The sequence below is a fragment of the Aethina tumida genome, chromosome 3, assembly GCF_024364675.1.
Source record: "Aethina tumida isolate Nest 87 chromosome 3, icAetTumi1.1, whole genome shotgun sequence".
NCBI lineage: Eukaryota > Metazoa > Arthropoda > Insecta > Coleoptera > Nitidulidae > Aethina > Aethina tumida.
In genome coordinates, this window is record NC_065437.1 from 1991311 (window position 1) to 2014984 (window position 23674).

The 23674-nt window shown below is 25.1% G+C and overlaps 1 protein-coding gene across 2 annotated transcripts in view; it reads left to right on the plus strand.

Moving 5' to 3' along the window:
- The first annotated feature begins 236 nt into the window (after positions 1 to 236).
- The window catches only part of LOC109599821 (immunoglobulin superfamily DCC subclass member 4-like), a 44808-nt gene continuing 21370 nt past the window's right edge, over positions 237 to 23674 (plus strand). For both annotated transcript variants that reach the window (XM_049964177.1, XM_049964178.1), the window contains exon 1: positions 237 to 383. In XM_049964177.1, coding sequence (XP_049820134.1) covers positions 317 to 383 — 67 coding nt within the window. In that variant the 5' untranslated portion in view covers positions 237 to 316. The remainder of the gene's footprint in view (positions 384 to 23674) is intronic.

Sequence of the window (23674 nt, forward strand, 5' to 3'; positions counted from 1 at the left end):
AAGACGAAGATGCGTCCCCGGGCCCGTTATCGCCTCCCATTCACAACTCGCCCGTCCGTCCGTTTTTCGTCCATCCTGCACGATCCTCGTCACCTGCGGGACCCGGCAGGAACGCATCGCCGGACCGTCCATGGATGGGGCGCGCGGTGCGCGTGCGCGCGACGTACACGCCGACCGCTGAATGGTCGCCGAATCCGTCCGCATCGGAAGCCCGGTCGTGCAGTTGTGCGAGCGCGTTCGCAACGAGTCGTGCGTGCGTGTGGTGGTGGTGTCCGAATACGTGTTTGTACAGTGTCCAAATGATCATTCATTATTTATGGCGCTACGACTGCTACAGTTCGGCATTGTGTTCGTCATAGGGTATCGCTTCGGACACGCTCAACGTAAGTTACGGCACGTGTGTGTCGCTTAGAAAAAATCGAAAACATTACTTTCGTTTTGCACGTCAATATGGCGGTGTGTTTTGGTTAGGCCTGGCGGACGGCGAGGTCGGTTTTTCGACCGTTAGGGCGCCGCGTTTGGGTCGTGGACGATTGTTTGACGTTCGGCGTGTGTGCCCCGAACGTTTTCCGGCAGTTTCACGTGCCGCCACGGTGCTGGGTCGGCTGTCAAATTGAAAACATGTCTTATAAGAAATGAGACGTTTTTGTTGTTTCTGGAGGCCAGTTTTTGTCGTCGTTCCCGGTTGGTTGTGAACGGCGACGTTCCTACGTAATGTAATTTCGCTTCCTTAATTGGTTCCTTCTTCTTTATTGACAATAATAGACGTTACGAAATGTGTCCTTATTTTCAGTCATATTGGACTTAATTTATTCCGGGCATAAATCAACGCAGTTTCTAAACAACAAACGTTTGTCAATAATTAATGAAAATTAAACTTGAAAAGCCTACAAATGATGCAACACACACACATACACTTATGTGTGTGTGTTTGTGTGTGCTGCGACAAAACTGAGCCACTGAATTATTGATAAAATTTAAATATTTATTACAAAATATTCCCATCAGTGTTCCAGGGCACAAATCGGTCGTACCTTCCCAATTTACCAGTGTCAAAAACACAATAATAAATCAGAGACCCAAAACAAAAAATTGAACCTAAATTTATAACTAACTAACTAACTAACATAACTAACTAACTAAGATAATGTAAATATTTTCTTTGGGTTTATTGAACCGTTCTTGATGGCGTGTAATTACTTTGATCAAGGATTTTCGATTTACGTCAGTTCGATTCCGTTCAATTATTAGATATTTGTTTATTTCGGCCTCGGCGTTTAAATTCTAAGGTTTGGAAGGTTTCATTTTTTTTGATTTAACGTTTTTAAAATGCTCTCAAATGCTTCAGGAATGTTGTTTTAAAAAATACGTTTTGTTTTTGTTTTTGTACATAAATTTGGGGACCTACTGTGTTATTTTTTTCAGGAAATAATGTTGGAAAATGAAATTATTATTGTATATAAGTTAAATAATTAGTTTTAAAGAGAGGTCATTATAACAAAACAAGATATTAAAATTAATTGTATGAAAAGTTAAATTGAATTTAATTTGAAAAAAAAAAATACATAATCACAAAATTATTAAAGAAAAACTTAAAATTATTAAAAATTAATTTAATAAAATAAAATTTAATTATTTAAAAAAGAATGGTTAAAAATTATTAAATCTAATAAAATTAGAAATAGAAAACAAAATTATTGGAATTTAAATTTATTAAAAAATAAAATTTTAATTAATAAAATTATTAGAAAAAAAACTTGGTAATTTTAACAATAAATATATTAAAATTATTTTAAAAAACTTATTATTAAAAATATATTTTATTAAAAAAAATAATATACTTTTTAAATTAATAAAATTAGAAATAAAAAACAAAATTATCATAATTGAAATTTCTTATTAGATAATAAAAATTATTAAACTAAATTTTGATTAAAAAAACTACATAATTAAAAAAATTAACATAAAATTAATAAAATTAGAAATTACAAAACAAAATTATCATAATTGAAAATAATTATCTAATAATTAAAATTATTAAAAGAAATTTATATAAAAAATAATATAAAATTAGAAATAAAAAACAAAATTATCATAATTAAAATTTATTATTAGATAATACAAATTATTAAAATAAATTATACTTAAAAATAATTATAATAAAAATATTTACAAATTTTAAATTTGCCCATTTTAATAATGATAATGTAAAATTTTAATTAATGTTTTTTATTAAATAAATTAAATAAAAAGTAAAATTTTATTTATTTTTAATTAGAATTAGAAATTAAAATTATTAGAGCAGAAATTTAATAATTATTGTTATTATTTATTAAAATAAAACAATTGGTAAAATTATATATTTTTTTATATAGTAAAAGTTTAAATAATAAATTAAGATTATTAATAGTAAAATTATTATAATTAACAAATTTATAATTAGAAATTAAAATCATTATATCTAAAATTTAGTAAATTATTGTTTTATTAATTTTTATTTATTATTAAGTTTATTTATACTAAAATTAACAAAATTATAATTATAAATTAAAATTATTGTATCAAAAATTTAATAAATTATTGCTTTTATTAATTATAAAATATAAGTAATTAATAAAATTGAAATTTCTGATAAATATTAAAAAAATATGAATAATTAAAATTAAGTTTATTAACACTAAAATTAATAAAATTACCAAAATTAGAATCAGAAATTAAAATTATTACATCTAAAATTTAAAATATTATTGCTTTTATTAATTATTAGAATAAAAGTAGTTAATAAAATTAAAATAAAAGTAATTATTACAATAATTAAAATAAAATTTAAAGAATTATAATTATAAATTAAAATTATTTAGTAAATTATTGTTTTTATTAATTATTAAAATATAAGTAATTAATAAAATTGAAATTTTTGAGTAGTAAAAAAATGAATTCAAATTAGGTTTATTAACAGCAAAATTATTAAAATTAACAAAAATTATAATTAGAAATTTTTACATGTAAAATTTAATAAATTATTATTTTATTAATTATTAAAGTAATCAATAAAATTGAAATATATGACAAATAGTAAAAAAATGAATGAATAAATTTAAGTTCATTAACAGTAATATTATTAAAATAATAAAATTATAATTAAAAATTACAATTATTATATCTAAAATTTAGTAAATTATTGTCTTTATTAGTTATTAAAATTAAGTTTATTGACAAATTATAATTAATAAACTTAATAAAATTATAATTAGAAACCAAAATTATTATTATTAACTAAAATTTAAAAAATTATACTTTTTATCGATTATTAAAATAAAACCAATCAATAAAATTGAAATTTTTTATATATAGTAACAAAATTTAGTAAATTATTGTTTTTATTAAAATAAAAGTAGTAAATAATTAATAAATTATAATAAGAAATATGTAATAATAATAAAATTAATAATGAGAAACTAAAATTATTAGATCTAAAATTGAATAAATTATTCTTTATTTATTGATTATTTTAAAGAAATTAATATAATAAAAAGTAAATTATTAAAATTATTTGAATAAAATTTAAAAATTGATTGAAAATAATAATTAATATAATAAAAAATTGCTAAATAAATAGAAATTAACACCATGTAATTAATTTTTTAATTATTCTTATTTTATTAAAATATAAATAAAATGTTTAGAAATTTTATTTATTAATTAGGAATTAGAATCAAATTATATAAATTTAATAAATCTGAATTTAATTTATGGTAGATTATATTGAGTTTTTGTTTTTAATTTTATAAAACTTTTGAAAGGGAGATAAATTATAAATTTATCTTAGTAACACTTTATGAATGGTTTTGAAAAAATATATAGATAGATGTTGGGCAAAGAAAGTACGGATAGAAAAAGTGAGGATTAAACACTAAAAGTTTTCAAACTGTCATATTTGGCGTTTGTGTCCCATTAATAAAGTAAAATCGATTTCGGTATAATCCTTAATTATGAAACATAAATTTCCTCACCTAATGCTAAATGTCAGAGGCTTTAAAGCCCGGTTATTTGCATAACTGCTCCAGTAAATACGCTTCCATTCGTCCTTAATCGTTTTACTTTTGTCTCTGACCTGAAGCATTGTTCAGCCTCACCGTTTTTTCCCCCTAACTTCCACGAGATGAATTACGATCCGCGATATTATTAATCATCGTTAAATTGTAAATAATAGGTCGACGTTGGAAAATATTGAGACGCCGTACGCGTTTAAAACACCAGATACCCATTAATCTTACTTTAATACTTCCCCGTGCGACCACCGCCACCTTGTTGCCGCCGAACGTATCACGCGTTAGTTTTTATCGAAAACTGCAAACTGCAATCCGCAAACAATAAACGCACAGTGCCGTCCAAGAGTGTTGGTCCACAGTCTAAATCCCCTTTTATCGGCCCGTTGCATAACGCCCCCCCGCGCCAAATCGATGGCGCAACGTGCCAGGTTGAGGCACTTGTGCCGTCGCGTCGCCGTTTGTGCGAAATTGGGGGGTTCGCCCGAGGAAATTGTGCGGCGACGACGACGACGACGGTTAGGTGTGTTAGCGGGTCAGTGAGCTGCGGCGCGGCCGGAAGCCCGGGGTCAAGGACAGGTGGATCGGCAACCCCCCCGGTTCGCCCCTCCACGGTTATACCTGTCGCCCCCGGACGGCGTGGACGCGGTGCACCGGCCTTCCTCCTTTTCGCCGGACCCGAGTGCGGCCAAAACAGATGCGTGCAGCTGGACCCGGCCGTGTTAATGCGGAGATGGAGATTCCATGTGCTAGTCACTTCAGTAAAGAACTACTTGTTGACGTGGAATTTTTATCAATGGCAATACATGAAAACCTAAAAATATTTTACAATAATTTATTTATTTGTTAATAAAATTATTTTATTTCAGTTTTATAATAATAAAAGAATAGTTAAAAAAACTACTGGTGGTTTTATTTTAAATTGAATCAATAATTAATATTGATTTTAACAATTTTAAATATAAAAAATTTTATATATATTATATATTTTTTAATAATCAATTTTAATAAATTATGTTATTATTTATTTTAATTTTAATTATTTTAGATTTTATCAGTTATATTTTAATTTATTTATATATATATATATATATATATATATATATATATATATATATATATATATATATTATATATTTTTTTAATAATCAATTTTAATAAATTATGTTATTATTTATTTTAATTTTAATTATTTTAGATTTTATTAGTTATATTTTAATTTAAGTTATTTAATTATATAAATAATGAAAAAAAAAAAATTATCAACTTAATAATTTAATTTTTATAATATAAACTGTAATACAATTTGTATTCTTTTAATTTTTATAAATACATTATTAATTTATTTTGATTTTTACTATTTAATTTAATAAATAATAAAAAAATATCAATTTTAATAATTTATTTTTTATAATATAAACTGTAACAAAACAAATTTTATATTTTAAATATATTATAAATATATAATTTATTTTAATTTTAAAAGTAAATTTCAACTATTTAATAAAGTAATAAAAAAATAAATAATTAATAAAATTTTATTAATTTAATTTTTAATATTTAATCAATGATTAATTATTAAAAATCATTTAATTTTTATATATAATATAAATTATATATAATATAAAGCATAACACAAGTACATTGTAAATTGATTTTAATTTTTATAATATATTATTATTAATTAATTGATAATTAATTTTATTAATTTATTTTTTGTAATATAATTTTTTTTTTTTTAATTATTTTAATATACCATGTATTTATTCTAATTTTTATTATTTAATTTATAATTTTTTAATAGCCAATTTTAATAAATTATGTTATTATTTATTTTAATTTTATTTATTTTAAATTTTATCAGTTATATTTTATTTATTTTAATTTCAGTTATTTAATTAAATAAATAATTAAAAAGAAAAATTGTCAACTTTAATCATTTAATTTTTATAATATAAACTGTAATACAAATTGTATTTTTTTATTTTTATAATACATTATTAATTCATTTTAATTTTTATTATTTAATTTAATAAATAATAAAAAAAATATCAATTTTAATAATTTATTTTTATAATATAAACTGTAACAAAGCAAATTTTATATTTTAAAATTTTTTAAATATATTATTGATTTATTTTAATTTTGAAAGTAAATTTCAACTATTTAATAAAGTAATAAAAATAAATAATTTATAACATTTTATTAAATTAATTTTTATTATTTAATCAATGATTAATTATTAAAAATTTTATAAATTTTAATCATTTAATTTTTATATATATTATAAATTTTAACACATTATTTTTTAAAAGTACATTGTAAATTTATTTTAATTTTTATAATTTAATTTAATAAATATTTAATAAAAATTTTATTAAATATTAAATTTTTAAATTTTAAGTACATTATAAATTTATTTTATTTATTAATTTAATTAATAAAAATTTTATGTTTTAATCATTTATTTTTTATAACATAAATTATAATACAATTTTGATTTTCCAAATACTTTTTTTTATTCAAAATAAAAAATAAATTTATTTTAATTTTATAAATTCAATTTCATTTATTTAATAAAATAATTTTATTAATATATTTTTATTAAATAAATAATTCGTTTTTTTTATTTTAATGTATTTAATTTTAATAATTTATTCATTATTATTATTATTAAAAAAATAAAAATTATAATATAAATTGTATTTTTTTAATTAATTTAATACACTATACTTATTTTATAAATTTTATTATTTATTTTAAATGTAATATTTTTTTATAATATAAATTGTTTTTTTATTATTTAATTCTTTATTTTATTTTATTTGATTTTAATTTCAATTATTTAATCACATTTTTATATTTTACATATATTACATATTTTACGAATCTTATATACTTTACATAGTTTACATAGTTTACATATTTTACATATTTTACTTATCTTATATACTTTACATAGTTTACATATTTTACATATTTTATATACTTTATTTTATATTATTTATTTTATTTTATTTGATTTTAATTTCAATTATTTAATAACATTTTTATATTTTACATATATTACATATTTTACGTATCTTATATACTTTACATAGTTTACATATTTTATATACTTTACATAGTTTACATATTTTACATATTTTACGTATCTTATATACTTTACATACTTTACATATTTTACATATTTTACATATTTTACATAGCTTACACAGTTTATATATTTTACATATTGTACATATTTTACAAATTTTACGTATGTTACATATTTTAAATAGTTTACATATATTGCATATTTTACATAATTAACATAATTTACATATTTATATATTATATATTTTTTACTTTATATATTATATATGATATTAGGACCGAATTCTATTAAACCGTAGAATGATACAACCACTTTACTGAAACATTGTCGTGTAACTGAGGCTTAAACAAATAAAAACCATTAAAAATTTATGTTGGAAATAAAATTTTCCAAAATCTCTGTGCGTAATCAATTTTCGCCGAACATTAAGGGGTCGAAACGCTGCCACGAACCACCCATTTTGATATTCCGCAATGCATAACATAAAAGTGGAGTTAATTGTTTCCATCCGTTTGACGAAATAAAAAAAAAATAAAAAACGGTCCATTGACAAAGGCAGAGGAGGGATGGATATTGTGTGCTGATCCGGCGTGAATCTCGCATAACGTTCGTGAATACACATCAAAATAAAATGGAATAATCAATGTCGCATTGTTTTCAAACTTGTACTCCGTTTCGCTTCTACGGTAAACATCAAGAGGAAATAAACAAAACGGGATGGCGTTTCGTACGTTTTTTTTTTTTATTGTATTTTATTTTACAAATGCTGGGAGAATGAATTTCGGATTTTACAAAAGCTGCGTTCGTTTTACGTTGGGTAAAATTAGATTTTCCTTTAAGTCGAGTAACACAAATATTTCTGGATTCCGACTTTTTAAATTGGTACGTGCTCTTTCAAAAGAAATCCTTTTGGAAATATTTTTTAATAAGCAAATTACAGTATGCTGCTTAATCAAAATATTTTATATTAACTGTGAATTAATTTAAAAAATTCAAATAATTTTAAAAGCTTTAAACAAATTAAATATAATAATCACTAATCATATACAATATATACAACATACGTACAGTATATATACAATATATACAATATATACAATATATACAACATATACAATATACACAATATATGCAATATCCGCAATATACGCAATATACACAATATACACAATATACACAATATACACAATGTACACAATATACGCAATATACACAATATACACAATATATATACAATATATACAATATACACAATATACACAATATATACAATATACACAATGTACACAATGTACACAATATACGCAATATACACAATATACACAATATATACAATATACACAATATACACAATATACACAATATCCGCAATATACGCAATATACACAATATACACAATATACACAATATACACAATATGCACAATATGCACAATATACACAGTATACACAATATACACAATATGCACAATATGCACAATATGCACAATATACACAATATACACAATGTACACAATATACGCAATATACACAATATACACAATATATACAATATACACAATATACACTATATACGCAATATACACAATACACACAATATGTACAATATACACAATATACACAATATACGCAATATACACAATATACACAATATACACAATATACACAATATACACAATATACACAATATATATAATATACAATACATACAATATATACACAATATGACACAATATATACAACGTAAACATTAAATTCTATAAACCACATAAAAATTTAACAACATAAAAATAAGCAGTATTACGGTAAATATATAAGTTATATACAATATATAAACTATAGAAATAAATTAAATACATAAAAATATACAGTATTAAAAATATTATAAAAATATACAACACAATAAAATATATACAAGGTGTAAAGAATAAAAACTATAGAAAAATACATACAAATATACAGTATATATATTTCAAAAATATTCAACATAAAAATCTCAAAATATATACAATATACTTAGTTATAAATTATATGAAAAATAGATACATTAGAAATGTAAAGTATTAAAGAAATTAAAAGAATATTCCACATAAAAAATATAAGATATATACAATATCTAAAATATATGAACCATATATAAAAAAAATAAATTTATAATGTAAATAAAATATGTACAACATAAATAAATATATAAATTGTATATAATAACCATATAAATAAAATTAAATACATGAAAAATATACAATATTAAAAATATTATAAAAATATACAATAAATAAAATTATACAAGGTGTAAAGAAAAAAACTATACAAAAATACATAAAAAATAAACAGTATGTATATTTCAAAAATATGCAACATAAAAAAACAAAATATACACAATATACGAAGTATATAATTTAGATACATAAAAATATAGAATATTAAAAATATTAAAAGAATATTCAACGTAACAAAGTATAATATATATACAATATAAAGTAGCTATATATAAAAAAATAAATGTATAATGTAAATAATATCTATACAAATACAAAATAAAATGAAATTCATGGAATATATAATATAATTTACTGTATAAATAAATTAAATTTATGCATATAAAATATATACAGTATATACAATATATCTTATATATAATGTATAATGAAAAAATAATTTTTGTTTTTTTTTACAGGTAAGTAGTCACCAAACCTCATCGCCAAGAACAGTGAGTACAAGTAATTATTTTTAACCAATTAATTCCGGAATGTGTGCCGCCTGAATTGGGAACGAATCCCCGTTCGTCGTTACGAAAGTGGCGTTACGCAACGAAACGGATTTTAATTCGATGATCTTATCAAAACGGCGACCGAACGTGGCGGAAAGTGAATTTAATTCGGGCCCCACGGATTCACCTATTTCGCCCAGATTATCGAGATTCTTTCGCGTTTTGGCTTTGTCACTGTTAATTAGTGTTTGGTTGTGACTGGCAATGAGTAATTGGGGCATTAACGAAGGCGATAAACGTCAAAAAAAGGCTGCCAATATCGAAAATCCATTAAGGAAATGGAGTTGTTTAATTAATTAATTAATTAATCCGCATTAGAATGAAAATAGAGGAAATATAACATAGTTTTAGTGTCGTCCTAATAATTTAAATTATTCATTTAACTGTACTAAATTCAAAGTCGGAGTCAAATTCAGGTTAAACATGTCCATAACTTGTTCTTCCTTCTGTTGTCGTTTGAAATTTTAGTTTAATAGTGATCTTATCAGGTTTTTTTCAGTAAAAAAGTCAAAATTAACAATTTATATCAATATATTTAATTTATTTTTAGTTAAAATGATTTGAAAAAATTGATTAATAAATAATAGACCTAAGTCAACACTTTTTAAAATGATATTTATGTAACATAATGGGGTTGTTTCAGGCATAAAAAATGCCCATTTGAATACAAGAAGGCAGTAAAGCCAGATCGATCGTGGTGGTTAGTGAAAACCCTCGAAAACATAATCCCCACAGTCAATTGTAAAAGCAGAAGGCGACCCTCAAAACAGCACGGCACAGCCTAAAACCTATTTATTCCATAATGCTAATTACACGCTAGAGTTATCGCTTGTTAAATTAACAATCGTGTACAGGTTTTATTTATGGATCCTCCTTTGGGAAAGTGAAGCTTGATTGGGATAGTTTCTGTGACAGTTTTCCGGTTTGGCCGCAGGTGACGGGCTTCTACTGAATACTTTAGACTTTACCTCTGAAATAAACAAGAAAGTGTTTATTTATATCTTTGCATTGACTGATTGAATATATAAAATACCTCAAATACAAATATTTTTTATAGAAAATTAATAGTGATGTGTTAAAACATTATTTATTATTAAATAGCAGATTCTCTGTTGAAATTATCAACTGAAAACCAAAGATGATCTTTAAATTGTAACAAGTTTTATACCTCAAAAGTATATTTTTTATAGAAAATTAATAGTATCATATTAGAATCTTATTTATTATTAAATAGAAGTTTCATTATTGAAATTATCAACTGAAAAACTAAGATTATCTTTAAATTGTAACAAGTTTTATACCTCTAAAGTATATTTTTTTTATAGAAAATTAATAGTAACATATTAGAATCTTATTTATTATTAAATAGAAGTTTCATTATTGAAATTATCAACTGAAAAACAAAGATAATCTTTAAATTGTAACAAGTTTTATACCTCAAAGTATATTTTTTATAGAAAATTAATAGTAACATATTAGAATCTTATTTATTATTAAATAGAAGTTTCATTATTGAAATTATCAACTGAAAAACTGAGATTATCTTTAAACTGTAACAAGTTTTATACCTCAAAAGTATATTTTTTTACAGAAAATTAATAGTAACATATTAGAATCTTATTTATTATTAAATAGAAGTTTCATTATTGAAATTAATTATCAACTGAAAAACTAAGATTATCTTTAAATTGTAACAAGTTTTATACCTCAAAAGTATATTTTTTTATAGAAAATTAATAGTAACATATTATAATCTTATTTATTATTAAATAGAAGTTTCATTATTGAAATTATCAACTAAAAACAAAGATTATCTTTAAATTGTAACATGTTTTATACCTCAAAAGTATATTTTTATAGAAAATTAATAGTAACATATTAGAATCTTATTTATTATTAAATAGAAGTTTCATTATTGAAATTATCAACTGAAAAACAAAGATTATCTTTAAATTGTAACAAGATTTATACCTCAAAAGTATATTTTCCATAGGACATTAATAGTAACATATTAGAATCTTATTTATTATTAAATAGAAGTTTCATTATTGAAATTATCAACTGAAAAACTAAAATTATCTTTAAACTGTAACAAGTTTTATACCTCAAAAGTATATTTTTTATAGAAAATTAATAGTAACATATTAGAATCTTATTTATTATTAAATAGAAGTTTCATATTGAAATTATCAACTGAAAAACTAAAATTATCTTTAAATTGTAACAAGTTTTATACCTCAAAAGTATATTTTTTATAGGACATTAATAGTAATATATTAGAATTTTATTTATTATTAAATAGAAGTTTCATTATTGAAATTATCAACTGAAAAACAAAGATTATCTTTAAATTGTAACAAGTTTTATACCTCAAAAGCATATTTTTTTTATAGGAAATTAATAGTAACATATTAGAATCTTATTTATTATTAAATAGAAGTTTCATTATTGAAATTATCAACTGAAAAACTGAGATTATCTTTAAACTGTAACAAGTTTTATACCTCAAAAGTATATTTTTTTACAGAAAATTAATAGTAACATATTAGAATCTTATTTATTATTAAATAGAAGTTTCATTATTGAAATTATCAACTGAAAAACTAAGATTATCTTTAAATTGTAACAAGTTTTATACCTCAAAAGTATATTTTTTTATAGAAAATTAATAGTAACATATTATAATCTTATTTATTATTAAATAGAAGTTTCATTATTGAAATTATCAACTAAAAACAAAGATTATCTTTAAATTGTAACATGTTTTATACCTCAAAAGTATATTTTTATAGAAAATTAATAGTAACATATTAGAATCTTATTTATTATTAAATAGAAGTTTCTTTATTGAAATTATCAACTGAAAAACAAAGATTATCTTTAAATTGTAACAAGATTTATACCTCAAAAGTATATTTTCCATAGGACATTAATAGTAACATATTAGAATCTTATTTATTATTAAATAGAAGTTTCATTATTGAAATTATCAACTGAAAAACTAAAATTATCTTTAAACTGTAACAAGTTTTATACCTCAAAAGTATATTTTTTATAGAAAATTAATAGTAACATATTAGAATCTTATTTATTATTAAATAGAAGTTTCATATTGAAATTATCAACTGAAAAACTAAAATTATCTTTAAATTGTAACAAGTTTTATACCTCAAAAGTATATTTTTTATAGGACATTAATAGTAATATATTAGAATTTTATTTATTATTAAATAGAAGTTTCATTATTGAAATTATCAACTGAAAAACAAAGATTATCTTTAAATTGTAACAAGTTTTATACCTCAAAAGCATATTTTTTTTATAGGAAATTAATAGTAACATATTAGAATCTTATTTATTATTAAATAGAAGTTTCTTTATTGAAATTATCAACTGAAAAACAAAAATTATCTTTAAACTGTAACAAGTTTTATACCTCAAAAGTATATTTTTTATAGAAAATTAATAGTAACATATTAGAATTTTATTTATTATTAAATAGAAGTTTCATTATTGAAATTATCAACTGAAAAACAAAGATTATCTTTAAATTGTAACAAGTTTTATACCTCAAAAGCATATTTTTTTTATAGGAAATTAATAGTAACATATTAGAATCTTATTTATTATTAAATAGAAGTTTCATTATTGAAATTATCAACTGAAAAACTAAGATTATCTTTAAATTGAAACAAGTTTTATATGTCAGAAATATATATTTTTACAGAAAGTCAGTATTACATATTATAATCTTATTTATTATTATATAGTAGTTTCATTATTGAAATTATCAACTGAAAAACTACGATTATCTTTAAATTGAAACAAGTTTTATGTGTCAAATATATATTTTTTTACAGTAAATCATTTCTAATATATTATAATCTTATTTATTTTAATGTCAGAGTGGCAGAATTCTTCATTTGTCATCATAAATAACATTAATTAAACTTTTTTAATAAACCAAGCCCTTAAAAAAGTATCAGGAACTGTAGAAACTGATTTTTGTTTATTAAATATAGTCAAAACTATAGTTTTTTGAGTCATAACGGTGAGTAAAAACACAATAATCGGCCTAAACCATTAAAACATCAAGCTGGGAATCCCAAAACACTTCGTTTTGTTTCCAGAACACCAAATTTCATTCATTTTTTTTTATTGCAACAAGTTCAAGAGCCTCCGTCACAGACACGTTAGATCGCAAACAAGCCGGACGACGTGTCCGGGACAATGGCAACGTATCCGTGCACCGGTTTTGGCAAAAGCGAATTCGCACACGTTCCGGCGATCGGTTTGTTTACCGGCCGCGCCGGGACCCGACCCCCCGAAATCCGAACGGCAGTGTCTGGGTCAGTGACGGAACGCATGCACACACACACACACCAACAACAAACGGAACGCTGAGAGCCGGGCCGGTTATTGCGGGTCGCGCCCAACAGCACTTCTCTCTCTGTATAGTTTATTTTCTGCGCCATTATTGTCGGTGGGTTTCTTGTTTAGGTGCAACTTGATGCTGCTGCTGGCTACACGTTGCGGCCCTCGGTTGGTGGTGGGTCCGTCCCTTTGGGGGCATTTCTATGTATCTTTTGTTAATACATATGCAGCGAAACAAATATAAATTGTAAATAACTGATTAAAATAAAGATATAGGTTATATTTTTAGAGTTTTTGATTAGGAAATTTGAATAAATGCAATTTTGATGTAATGCAAACTACTGTCACCGCTAACATAACCTTAGTTAACCTAACTTAATTATGCACTTGTTATCTGATTTGAGAAATTTTATTTCTGAAGTTTTTATTACTTTTTACATTATAATGAGGACAACATTTACTTGTACAAATATTTACAATTCCCAAGATGAAATTATTGCGTGCTTTGTACCAAAAAAAACTCCAGAGAAAACCAAGTAAATAATAAAAATTATTTTTAAGACAACGTAAGTTAGTTTAAATAATTAAAATTATGCCAACTAGTTCGTCCCCATCTATTTTCAATCTAACACGTTTAATTAATTAAACAACTCCATTTCCTTAATGGATTTTCAATCTTGTACAGGAACTTGTACCATTGAATTAAAGAATGGTTTAATTAAAGGCGAATAAATTTGAAACATTTGCATTAGTCATCTGCTTAATTACCTACTTGTTGTGACCAAATTGATTAATATACAGTGGTGCCCGGTTGAGTAGTACAAAATTTAAAATTAAACGTTTTATATAATGAGTTTTGTTATACAAAACTCTCATTTTATTGTCTTTCCAAGGGTGTCCCCGTTGGCTTAACAACAAGAGTCCCCGTACACGATGTATCAAGTCCGTGACGGACGCTGGCAAAACGGAGAACGGTATCCAGCCAGGCGGACATGTCTTTGGGCCAACTGATAACGTTCAGACGATTTCTTGGCGCTCCGACAGACTGTCAGTTTATTACAGATACTCGCTACATTGCTTTTTGTGCGGATCTATACGAAAATGTGTTCGGGAAGGCTCAGCTCTTGTGACTTACACACACTGGAATCCTTTGAAAACGGGTTTCCACATCAAAGAAGTTGTTTCCGTTCGTGGGCTTTGAATGCAGTTTATACAATTTCCTGAGAATCGCCTATGATAGGCATGAAATCAATGTGGTCAGAAACAAATCGTCTTATTTAGTGATTATATGCATTTTTTATCGTCTAAATTTATCTACCAAAGATCAGCAGAATAAATAATTAAAACTGTAAGAATAAAAGCCTCATTAAAGGCTAATTAGGTGTTCCATTGAGAAATTAAGGGTCCTTATAGATTAAGGCAAAAATCCCAACTAAAAAATTGCTATGTAAATACGAATTTCGACGAAATATTCTGAGGAATTAATTTAAATAATTAAATGCTAATTAGATTCTACGTAATAAATTCTCAAAACTCACTGTATCATTGAAGTTATTGTTAAAAATGGTAATAAATGTTTAATTTATAAAGAAATAATATAAATTTGAGTTTTTCATTACTTTAATTTTATACAACACTATTTCAGAAGGTTCACAACTGCCTTAATTCCCGAAGATCCTTTAATTTTATAGAGGATTGCTGATGAAGAGTTACAATTGTACAGATTCCTGTATAATTGTTCTTAACTGTCTTACTTTTGTACAGACTGAGAAACTGTTATAATTGCCTTAATTTTATATAGAACTGCTGAGAAAGTATTACAGTTATCTTAATTTTGTACAGACTGCTGAATAATTGTTCTTAACTGTCTTACTTTTATATAGACTGAGAAAGTGTTACAATTGTCTTAATTTTATATAGAACTGCTGAGGAAGTTTTAGAATTGTCCTAATTTTATACAGAACTACTTAAGGAGGTTCTCACCTACCTTAATTTAATACAGAATTGCTGAAATAGTTTTACAGTTATCTTAATTTTGTACAGACTGCTGAATAATTGTTCTTAACTGTCTTACTTTTATACAGACTCAGAAAGTGTTATAATTATCTTAATTTTATATAGAACTGCTGGGGAAGTTTTAGAATTGTATCAACTTTGTATAAAACTGCTTAAGAAAGTCCACAACTGTCCTAATTTTATTAGAATCAGTGAGGAAATAAATTGATTTTCGTAGTAGTACATGAATAATCACCTATCAAACTACCCAAACAATAATATTACCCTGTCATTTGTTAAAAAAAATGTCAGTGGTAAAGTTGAATGTTTCGTTGAACAATACCAAAACTAAGTTGGTTAATTAAAACAGTAGCCCGAAAGTGGAAAACAATATTCGGAAACTATCCGAGGGCTTACAAAGCGTTCCATGGCCGCGCCGAACTTTGTCTTAAATTTCAAACCATTGAAACCTCCGCCACCTTCGCGCCGCCCTTCCTCGTTCCATTTCCTCCGTCGACAAATAACTTTGACGCCGTTTGTTCTCTAGGTGCCCATTATCAACTGTTCCAAATCCACCAAATAATTGCGCATTTAATAATTGATGGTGGGCCGCAGCAACGTTTCCACTGATACGAAAATAAAAACTACGACATTATTGTTCTGATTTAATTGGCCTTGGTGAGATAGTGCGTAAAAACTGGCATGGTCCGCGTAACTGCGAAACGAGGCGAAGCCCCCATTGATTTTAATGTTATTAAAGTGTTTTCGGAGGAAGTAAAAACGGTCTGACTAATTTTAAAAGCTAACATCAGTGTAACCACTATCAGTTTACTCAGGTTATCGACCTGTGATATAAATTAACTCTGCAATTTTTCGCAGAATCGTACGTAATTTTGTGAGATAATACGCATAACACTCGAAGCGTCGTTAACTTTTATGTTTATTCATTTAATTCCGGGCAATTTCGTGTTTCATACAAAAATTATATGCTGTTGTGCTCATTGATTTAAATAAATATTACTAAAAACACCGGTTTATGCGTGAACCTGAACTTTTATACTGTAAAATTTTCCACAGAATTCGTAAATATACATGAATGTATAATTTTAGTCTTTATAAATAGTATTTTTATAGGATTTTGCTCTTAACTTGTAGAAAAAAAGGTACACAAGTGTTTTAAAACCTTCTATGACTTTCTTCCTTTGAATTTTTGTCTTATTTTTCATATTTTCTATCTTTCGAGTATTAAAATTTATTTAAAGTAGAGTAAAAATGTTTCTTTTGTACAGAACAGGCTTAATTTTGTAAAAATTACTTAGAGAGTTTCATGCAGGATTGTTTAAAAAGTTTACAAACGTCTTAATTTAAAAACAAATGCTGAGGAACTATTAAAAATATATTAATTTTGTACAGAACTGCTTAATTCTTAATTCTATACAAAATGACTGAGGAAGTTTTAAAACTGTCTTAATTCTATACAAAATGACTGAGGAACTTTTAAAACACTTTCAGTTTTATACTGGACTGTTTAAAAAGATTAAAAGTGACTTAATTTTATAAAGAACTGCTGAGGAACTACTAGAAATATCTTAATTTTGTACAGAACTGCTTAGAAAGTTTTAAAACTGTCTTAATTGTGTACAGAATGACTGAGGAAGTTTAAAACACCTCCAATTATATGCTGGACTGTTTAAAAAGATTAAAAGTGACTTAATTTTATAAAGAACTGCTGAGGAACTACTAGAAATATCTTAATTTTGTACAGAACTGCTTAGAAAGTTTTAAAACTGTCTTAATTGTGTACAGAATGACTGAGGAAGTTTAAAACACCTCCAATTATATGCTGGACTGTTTAAAAAGATTAAAAGTGACTTAATTTTATAAAGAACTGCTGAGGAACTACTAGAAATATCTTAATTTTGTACAGAACTGCTTAGAAAGTTTTAAAACTGTCTTAATTGTGTACAGAATGACTGAGGAAGTTTAAAACACCTCCAATTATATGCTGGACTGTTTAAAAAGATTAAAAGTGACTTAATTTTATAAAGAACTGCTGAGGAACTACTAGAAATATCTTAATTTTGTACAGAACTGCTTAGAAAGTTTTAAAACTGTCTTAATTGTGTACAGAATGACTGAGGAAGTTTAAAACACTTCCAATTTTATGCTGGACTGTTTAAAAGGGTTAAAAGTGACTTAATTTTATAAAGAACTGCTGGAGAACTCTCAGAAATATCTTATTTTTGTGCATAACTGCTTAGAAAGTTTTAAAACTGTTTTAATTCTATAGAGAATGATTGAGGAGTTTATAACACTTTCCATTTTATGTTGAGCTGTTTAAAAGGTTTACGAGTGTCTTAATTTTATAGAGAACTGTTGAAGAACAATCAGAAATTTGTACCAACATGACATTTTGATATGTATTTCAAAGGCGAAAGCTAATTTTACGTTACAGTTAGAAAATATATTTTTCTTACGTTGTATAGTTTAAGTATGTAAACTAGTGAATACAATTTATGTAATACATGTTGCGTAAATGTCTTTAAGTCGATAACACACGTATCTAAATAAATATTGTTAAAAATGGGGTTGTTTACTGTACGAGATAACCAAACTTGGCGAATCTGAATAACAAGGCACCGATATCTATTTATTTTGCATTTTAATAAGGCACGACTAATTTAAATATTCGCGTTTGCCATTGCGAAAAACGCCTTTTTATCACATTCACAAAATTCATTAATATTGTTTATCTTCTCCTTTTTACGCACACCTAATTTACGAACTAAGTAATAAAAAGCTTGACCGTGGCACAGAAATTGTGCAAATTAAAATTCCGCAGAGGTTTCCTCCTCCCAATTTCCATTATATCGAAATAAAATTTCGTCCGTTTTATTTTAAATTTAAGAATAACAAACACCCCCATCCCCGTTCGAATCAACTCGGAGGCTGGGTAAATATTAATTCTGCCCCCGCAATAAAAGAAAAATTAATTGTGGCATAAATCCCGGTTTTTAAAAGTTTATTTTTATATGATACTCGCAATGAAATATACAGTTAACGTTTTAAATTTGACTAACCTCGAATTGTGGAAAAAACAAGTTTCATTACGGTAATAAATCCATAATTAATCTATTTTTGTCCCACGCATTTTACGAAAGAAAATTGATGTGATTAATCTTTCATGGCGATGAATGAATCTGGTTTATTTTTATACATTACTGTTTTTGGAAAATTTCACAATTGTCTTTGTTTTATAAATAACTGCTTAGGAAATTTCATAGTCTTCCTAATTTTATATAGAAGAATTGCCTTATTTTTCTATAAATCTGTTTAGGAATTTTTAGAACTGTCTTACTTTTATATAGAAGCTGTCTGGGAAGTTTTATAACTGTCTTAATTTTATACAGAATTACTGAGAAAGTTTGACAACTGTTTTAATTGTAAACATAACTGCTAAAGAAGTTTTATAACTGTCTTATTTTTATATAAATCTGCTTAGGAAGTTGTAGAACTGTCTTAATTTTATATAGAATCTGCCTGGGAGTTTTATAACTGTCTTAACTTCACACAGAATTACTGAGAAAGTTTCACAACTGTTTTAATTGTGAACAGAACTGCTGAAGAAGTTTTATAACTGTCTTATTTTTATATAAATCTGCTTAGGAAGTTTTAGAACTGTCTTAATTTTTTAAAGAAACTGCCTGGGAAGTTTTATAACTGCCTTAATTTTATATAGAATTACTGAGAAAGTTTGACAACTGTTTTAATTGTGAACAAAACTGCTGAAGAAGTTTTATAACTATCTTATTTTTATATAAATCTGCTTAGGAAGTTTTAGAACTGTCTTAATTTTTTAAAGAAACTGCCTGGGAAGTTTTATAACTGCCTTAATTTTATATAGAATTACTGAGAAAGTTTGACAACTGTTTTAATTGTGAACAAAACTGCTGAAGAAGTTTTATAACTATCTTATTTTTATATAAATCTGCTTAGGAAGTTGTAGAACTGTCTTAATTTTATATAGAATCGGCCTGGGAAGTTTTATAACTGTCTTAACTTCATACAGAATTACTGAGAAAGTTTCACAACTGTTTTAATTGTGAACAGAACTGCTGAAGAAGTTTTATAACTGTCTTATTTTTACATAAATCTGCTTAGGAAGTTTTAGAACTGTCTTAATTTTATATAGAAACTGCCTGGGAAGTTTTATAACTGTCTTAATTTTATACAGAATTACTAAGAAAGTTTGACAACTGTTTTAATTGTGAACAGAACTGCTGAAGAAGTTTTATAACTGTCTTATTGTTATAAAAATTTGCTTAGGAAGTTTTAGAACTGTCTTAATTTTATAAAGAAACTGCCTGGGAAGTTTTATAACTGCCTTAATTTATACAGAATTACTGAGAAAGTTTCACAACTGTTTTAATTGTGAACAGAATGTTGAAGAAGTTTTATAACAGTCTTATTTTTATATAAATCTGCTTAGGAAGTTTTAGAACTGTCTTAATTTTATATAGAAACGGCCTGGGAAGTTTTATAACTGTCTTAATTCCATACAGAATTATTGAGAAAGTTTCACGACTGTTTTAATTGTGAACAGAACTGCTGAAGAAGTTTTATAACTGTCTTATTTTTATATAAATCTGCTTAGGAAGTTTTAGAACTGTCTTAATTTTATATAGAAACTGCCTGGGAAGTTTTATAACTGTCTTAATTTCATACAGAATTATTGAGAAAGTTTCACGACTGTTTTAATTGTGAACAGAACTGCTGAAGAAGTATTATAACTGTCTTATTTTTATATAAATCTGCTTAGGAAGTTTTAGAACTGTCTTAATTTTATAAAGAAACTGTCTGGGATGTTTTATAACTGTCTTAATTTTATACAGAATTACTAAAAAAGTTTGACAACTGTTTTAATTGTGAACAGAACTGCTGAAGAAGTTTTATAACTGTCTTATTGTTATAAAAATTTGCTTAGGAAGTTTTAGAACTGTCTTAATTTTATAAAGAAACTGCCTGGGAAGTTTTATAACTGCCTTAATTTATACAGAATTACTGAGAAAGTTTCACAACTGTTTTAATTGTGAACAGAATGTTGAAGAAGTTTTATAACAGTCTTATTTTTATATAAATCTGCTTAGGAAGTTTTAGAACTGTTTTAATTTTATATAGAAACTGCCTGGGAAGTTTTATAACTGTCTTAATTTCATACAGAATTATTGAGAAAGTTTCACGACTGTTTTAATTGTGAACAGAACTGCTGAAGAAGTTTTATAACTGTCTTATTTTTATATAAATCTGCTTAGGAAGTTTTAGAACTGTCTTAATTTTATAAAGAAACTGTCTGGGAAGTTTTATAACTGTCTTAATTTTATACAGAATTACTAAGAAAGTTTGACAACTGTTTTAATTGTGAACAGAACTGCTGAAGAAGTTTTATAACTGTCTTATTGTTATAAAAATTTGCTTAGGAAGTTTTAGAACTGTCTTAATTTTATAAAGAAACTGCCTGGGAAGTTTTATAACTGCCTTAATTTATACAGAATTACTGAGAAAGTTTCACAACTGTTTTAATTGTGAACAGAATGTTGAAGAAGTTTTATAACAGTCTTATTTTTATATAAATCTGCTTAGGAAGTTTTAGAACTGTTTTAATTTTATATAGAAACTGCCTGGGAAGTTTTATAACTGTCTTAATTTCATACAGAATTATTGAGAAAGTTTCACGACTGTTTTAATTGTGAACAGAACTGCTGAAGAAGTTTTATAACTGTCTTATTTTTATATAAATCTGCTTAGGAAGTTTTAGAACTGTCTTAATTTTATAAAGAAACTGTCTGGGAAGTTTTATAACTGTCTTAATTTTATACAGAATTACTAAGAAAGTTTGACAACTGTTTTAATTGTGAACAGAACTGCTGAAGAAGTTTTATAACTGTCTTATTGTTATAAAAATTTGCTTAGGAAGTTTTAGAACTGTCTTAATTTTATAAAGAAACTGCCTGGGAAGTTTTATAACTGCCTTAATTTATACAGAATTACTGAGAAAGTTTCACAACTGTTTTAATTGTGAACAGAATGTTGAAGAAGTTTTATAACAGTCTTATTTTTATATAAATCTGCTTAGGAAGTTTTAGAACTGTTTTAATTTTATATAGAAACTGCCTGGGAAGTTTTATAACTGTCTTAATTTCATACAGAATTATTGAGAAAGTTTCACGACTGTTTTAATTGTGAACAGAACTGCTGAAGAAGTTTTATAACTGTCTTATTTTTATATAAATCTGCTTAGGAAGTTTTAGAACTGTCTTAATTTTATAAAGAAACTGTCTGGGAAGTTTTATAACTGTCTTAATTTTATACAGAATTACTAAGAAAGTTTGACAACTGTTTTAATTGTGAACAGAACTGCTGAAGAAGTTTTATAACTGTCTTATTGTTATAAAAATTTGCTTAGGAAGTTTTAGAACTGTCTTAATTTTATAAAGAAACTGCCTGGGAAGTTTTATAACTGCCTTAATTTATACAGAATTACTGAGAAAGTTTCACAACTGTTTTAATTGTGAACAGAATGTTGAAGAAGTTTTATAACAGTCTTATTTTTATATAAATCTGCTTAGGAAGTTTTAGAACTGTCTTAATTTTATATAGAAACGGCCTGGGAAGTTTTATAACTGTCTTAATTCCATACAGAATTATTGAGAAAGTTTCACGACTGTTTTAATTGTGAACAGAACTGCTGAAGAAGTTTTATAACTGTCTTATTTTTATAAAGAAACTGCCTGGGAAGTTTTATAACTGCCTTAATTTTATACAGAATTACTGAGAAAGTTTGACAACTGTTTTAATTGTGAACAGAACTGCTGAAGAAGTTTTATAACTGTCTTATTTTTATATAAATCTGCTTAGGAAGTTGTAGAACTGTTTTAATTTTATATAGAATCTGCCTGGGAAGTTTTATAACTGTCTTAACTTCATACAGAATTACTGAGAAAGTTTCACAACTGTTTTAATTGTGAACAGAACTGCTGAAGAAGTTTTATAACTGTCTTATTTTTATATAAATCTGCTTAGGAAGTTTTAAAACTGTCTTAATTTTATAGAGAAACTTTTATAGGGGTACTGCCTAAGAATTTGCTTTATAAAAAAGGTAATTAAAATTAAAGAACTCTTTCATTGTTACCCAGAACTCCGAAAAGAATTCATTTATATTAATATGTAAGTTACAAGTTTAAAATTAAGTAATTAAAAAAGAACTCTGAACTCTATTACCTTGTTACCTGATCAAGAGTAATTAATTTACATAATTTTTATCAGATTCGTGTCTAAACAGTCCGAAAATTACGCGCTGCGGTTTTGGTCTGAATAATCTGGTTATATCATC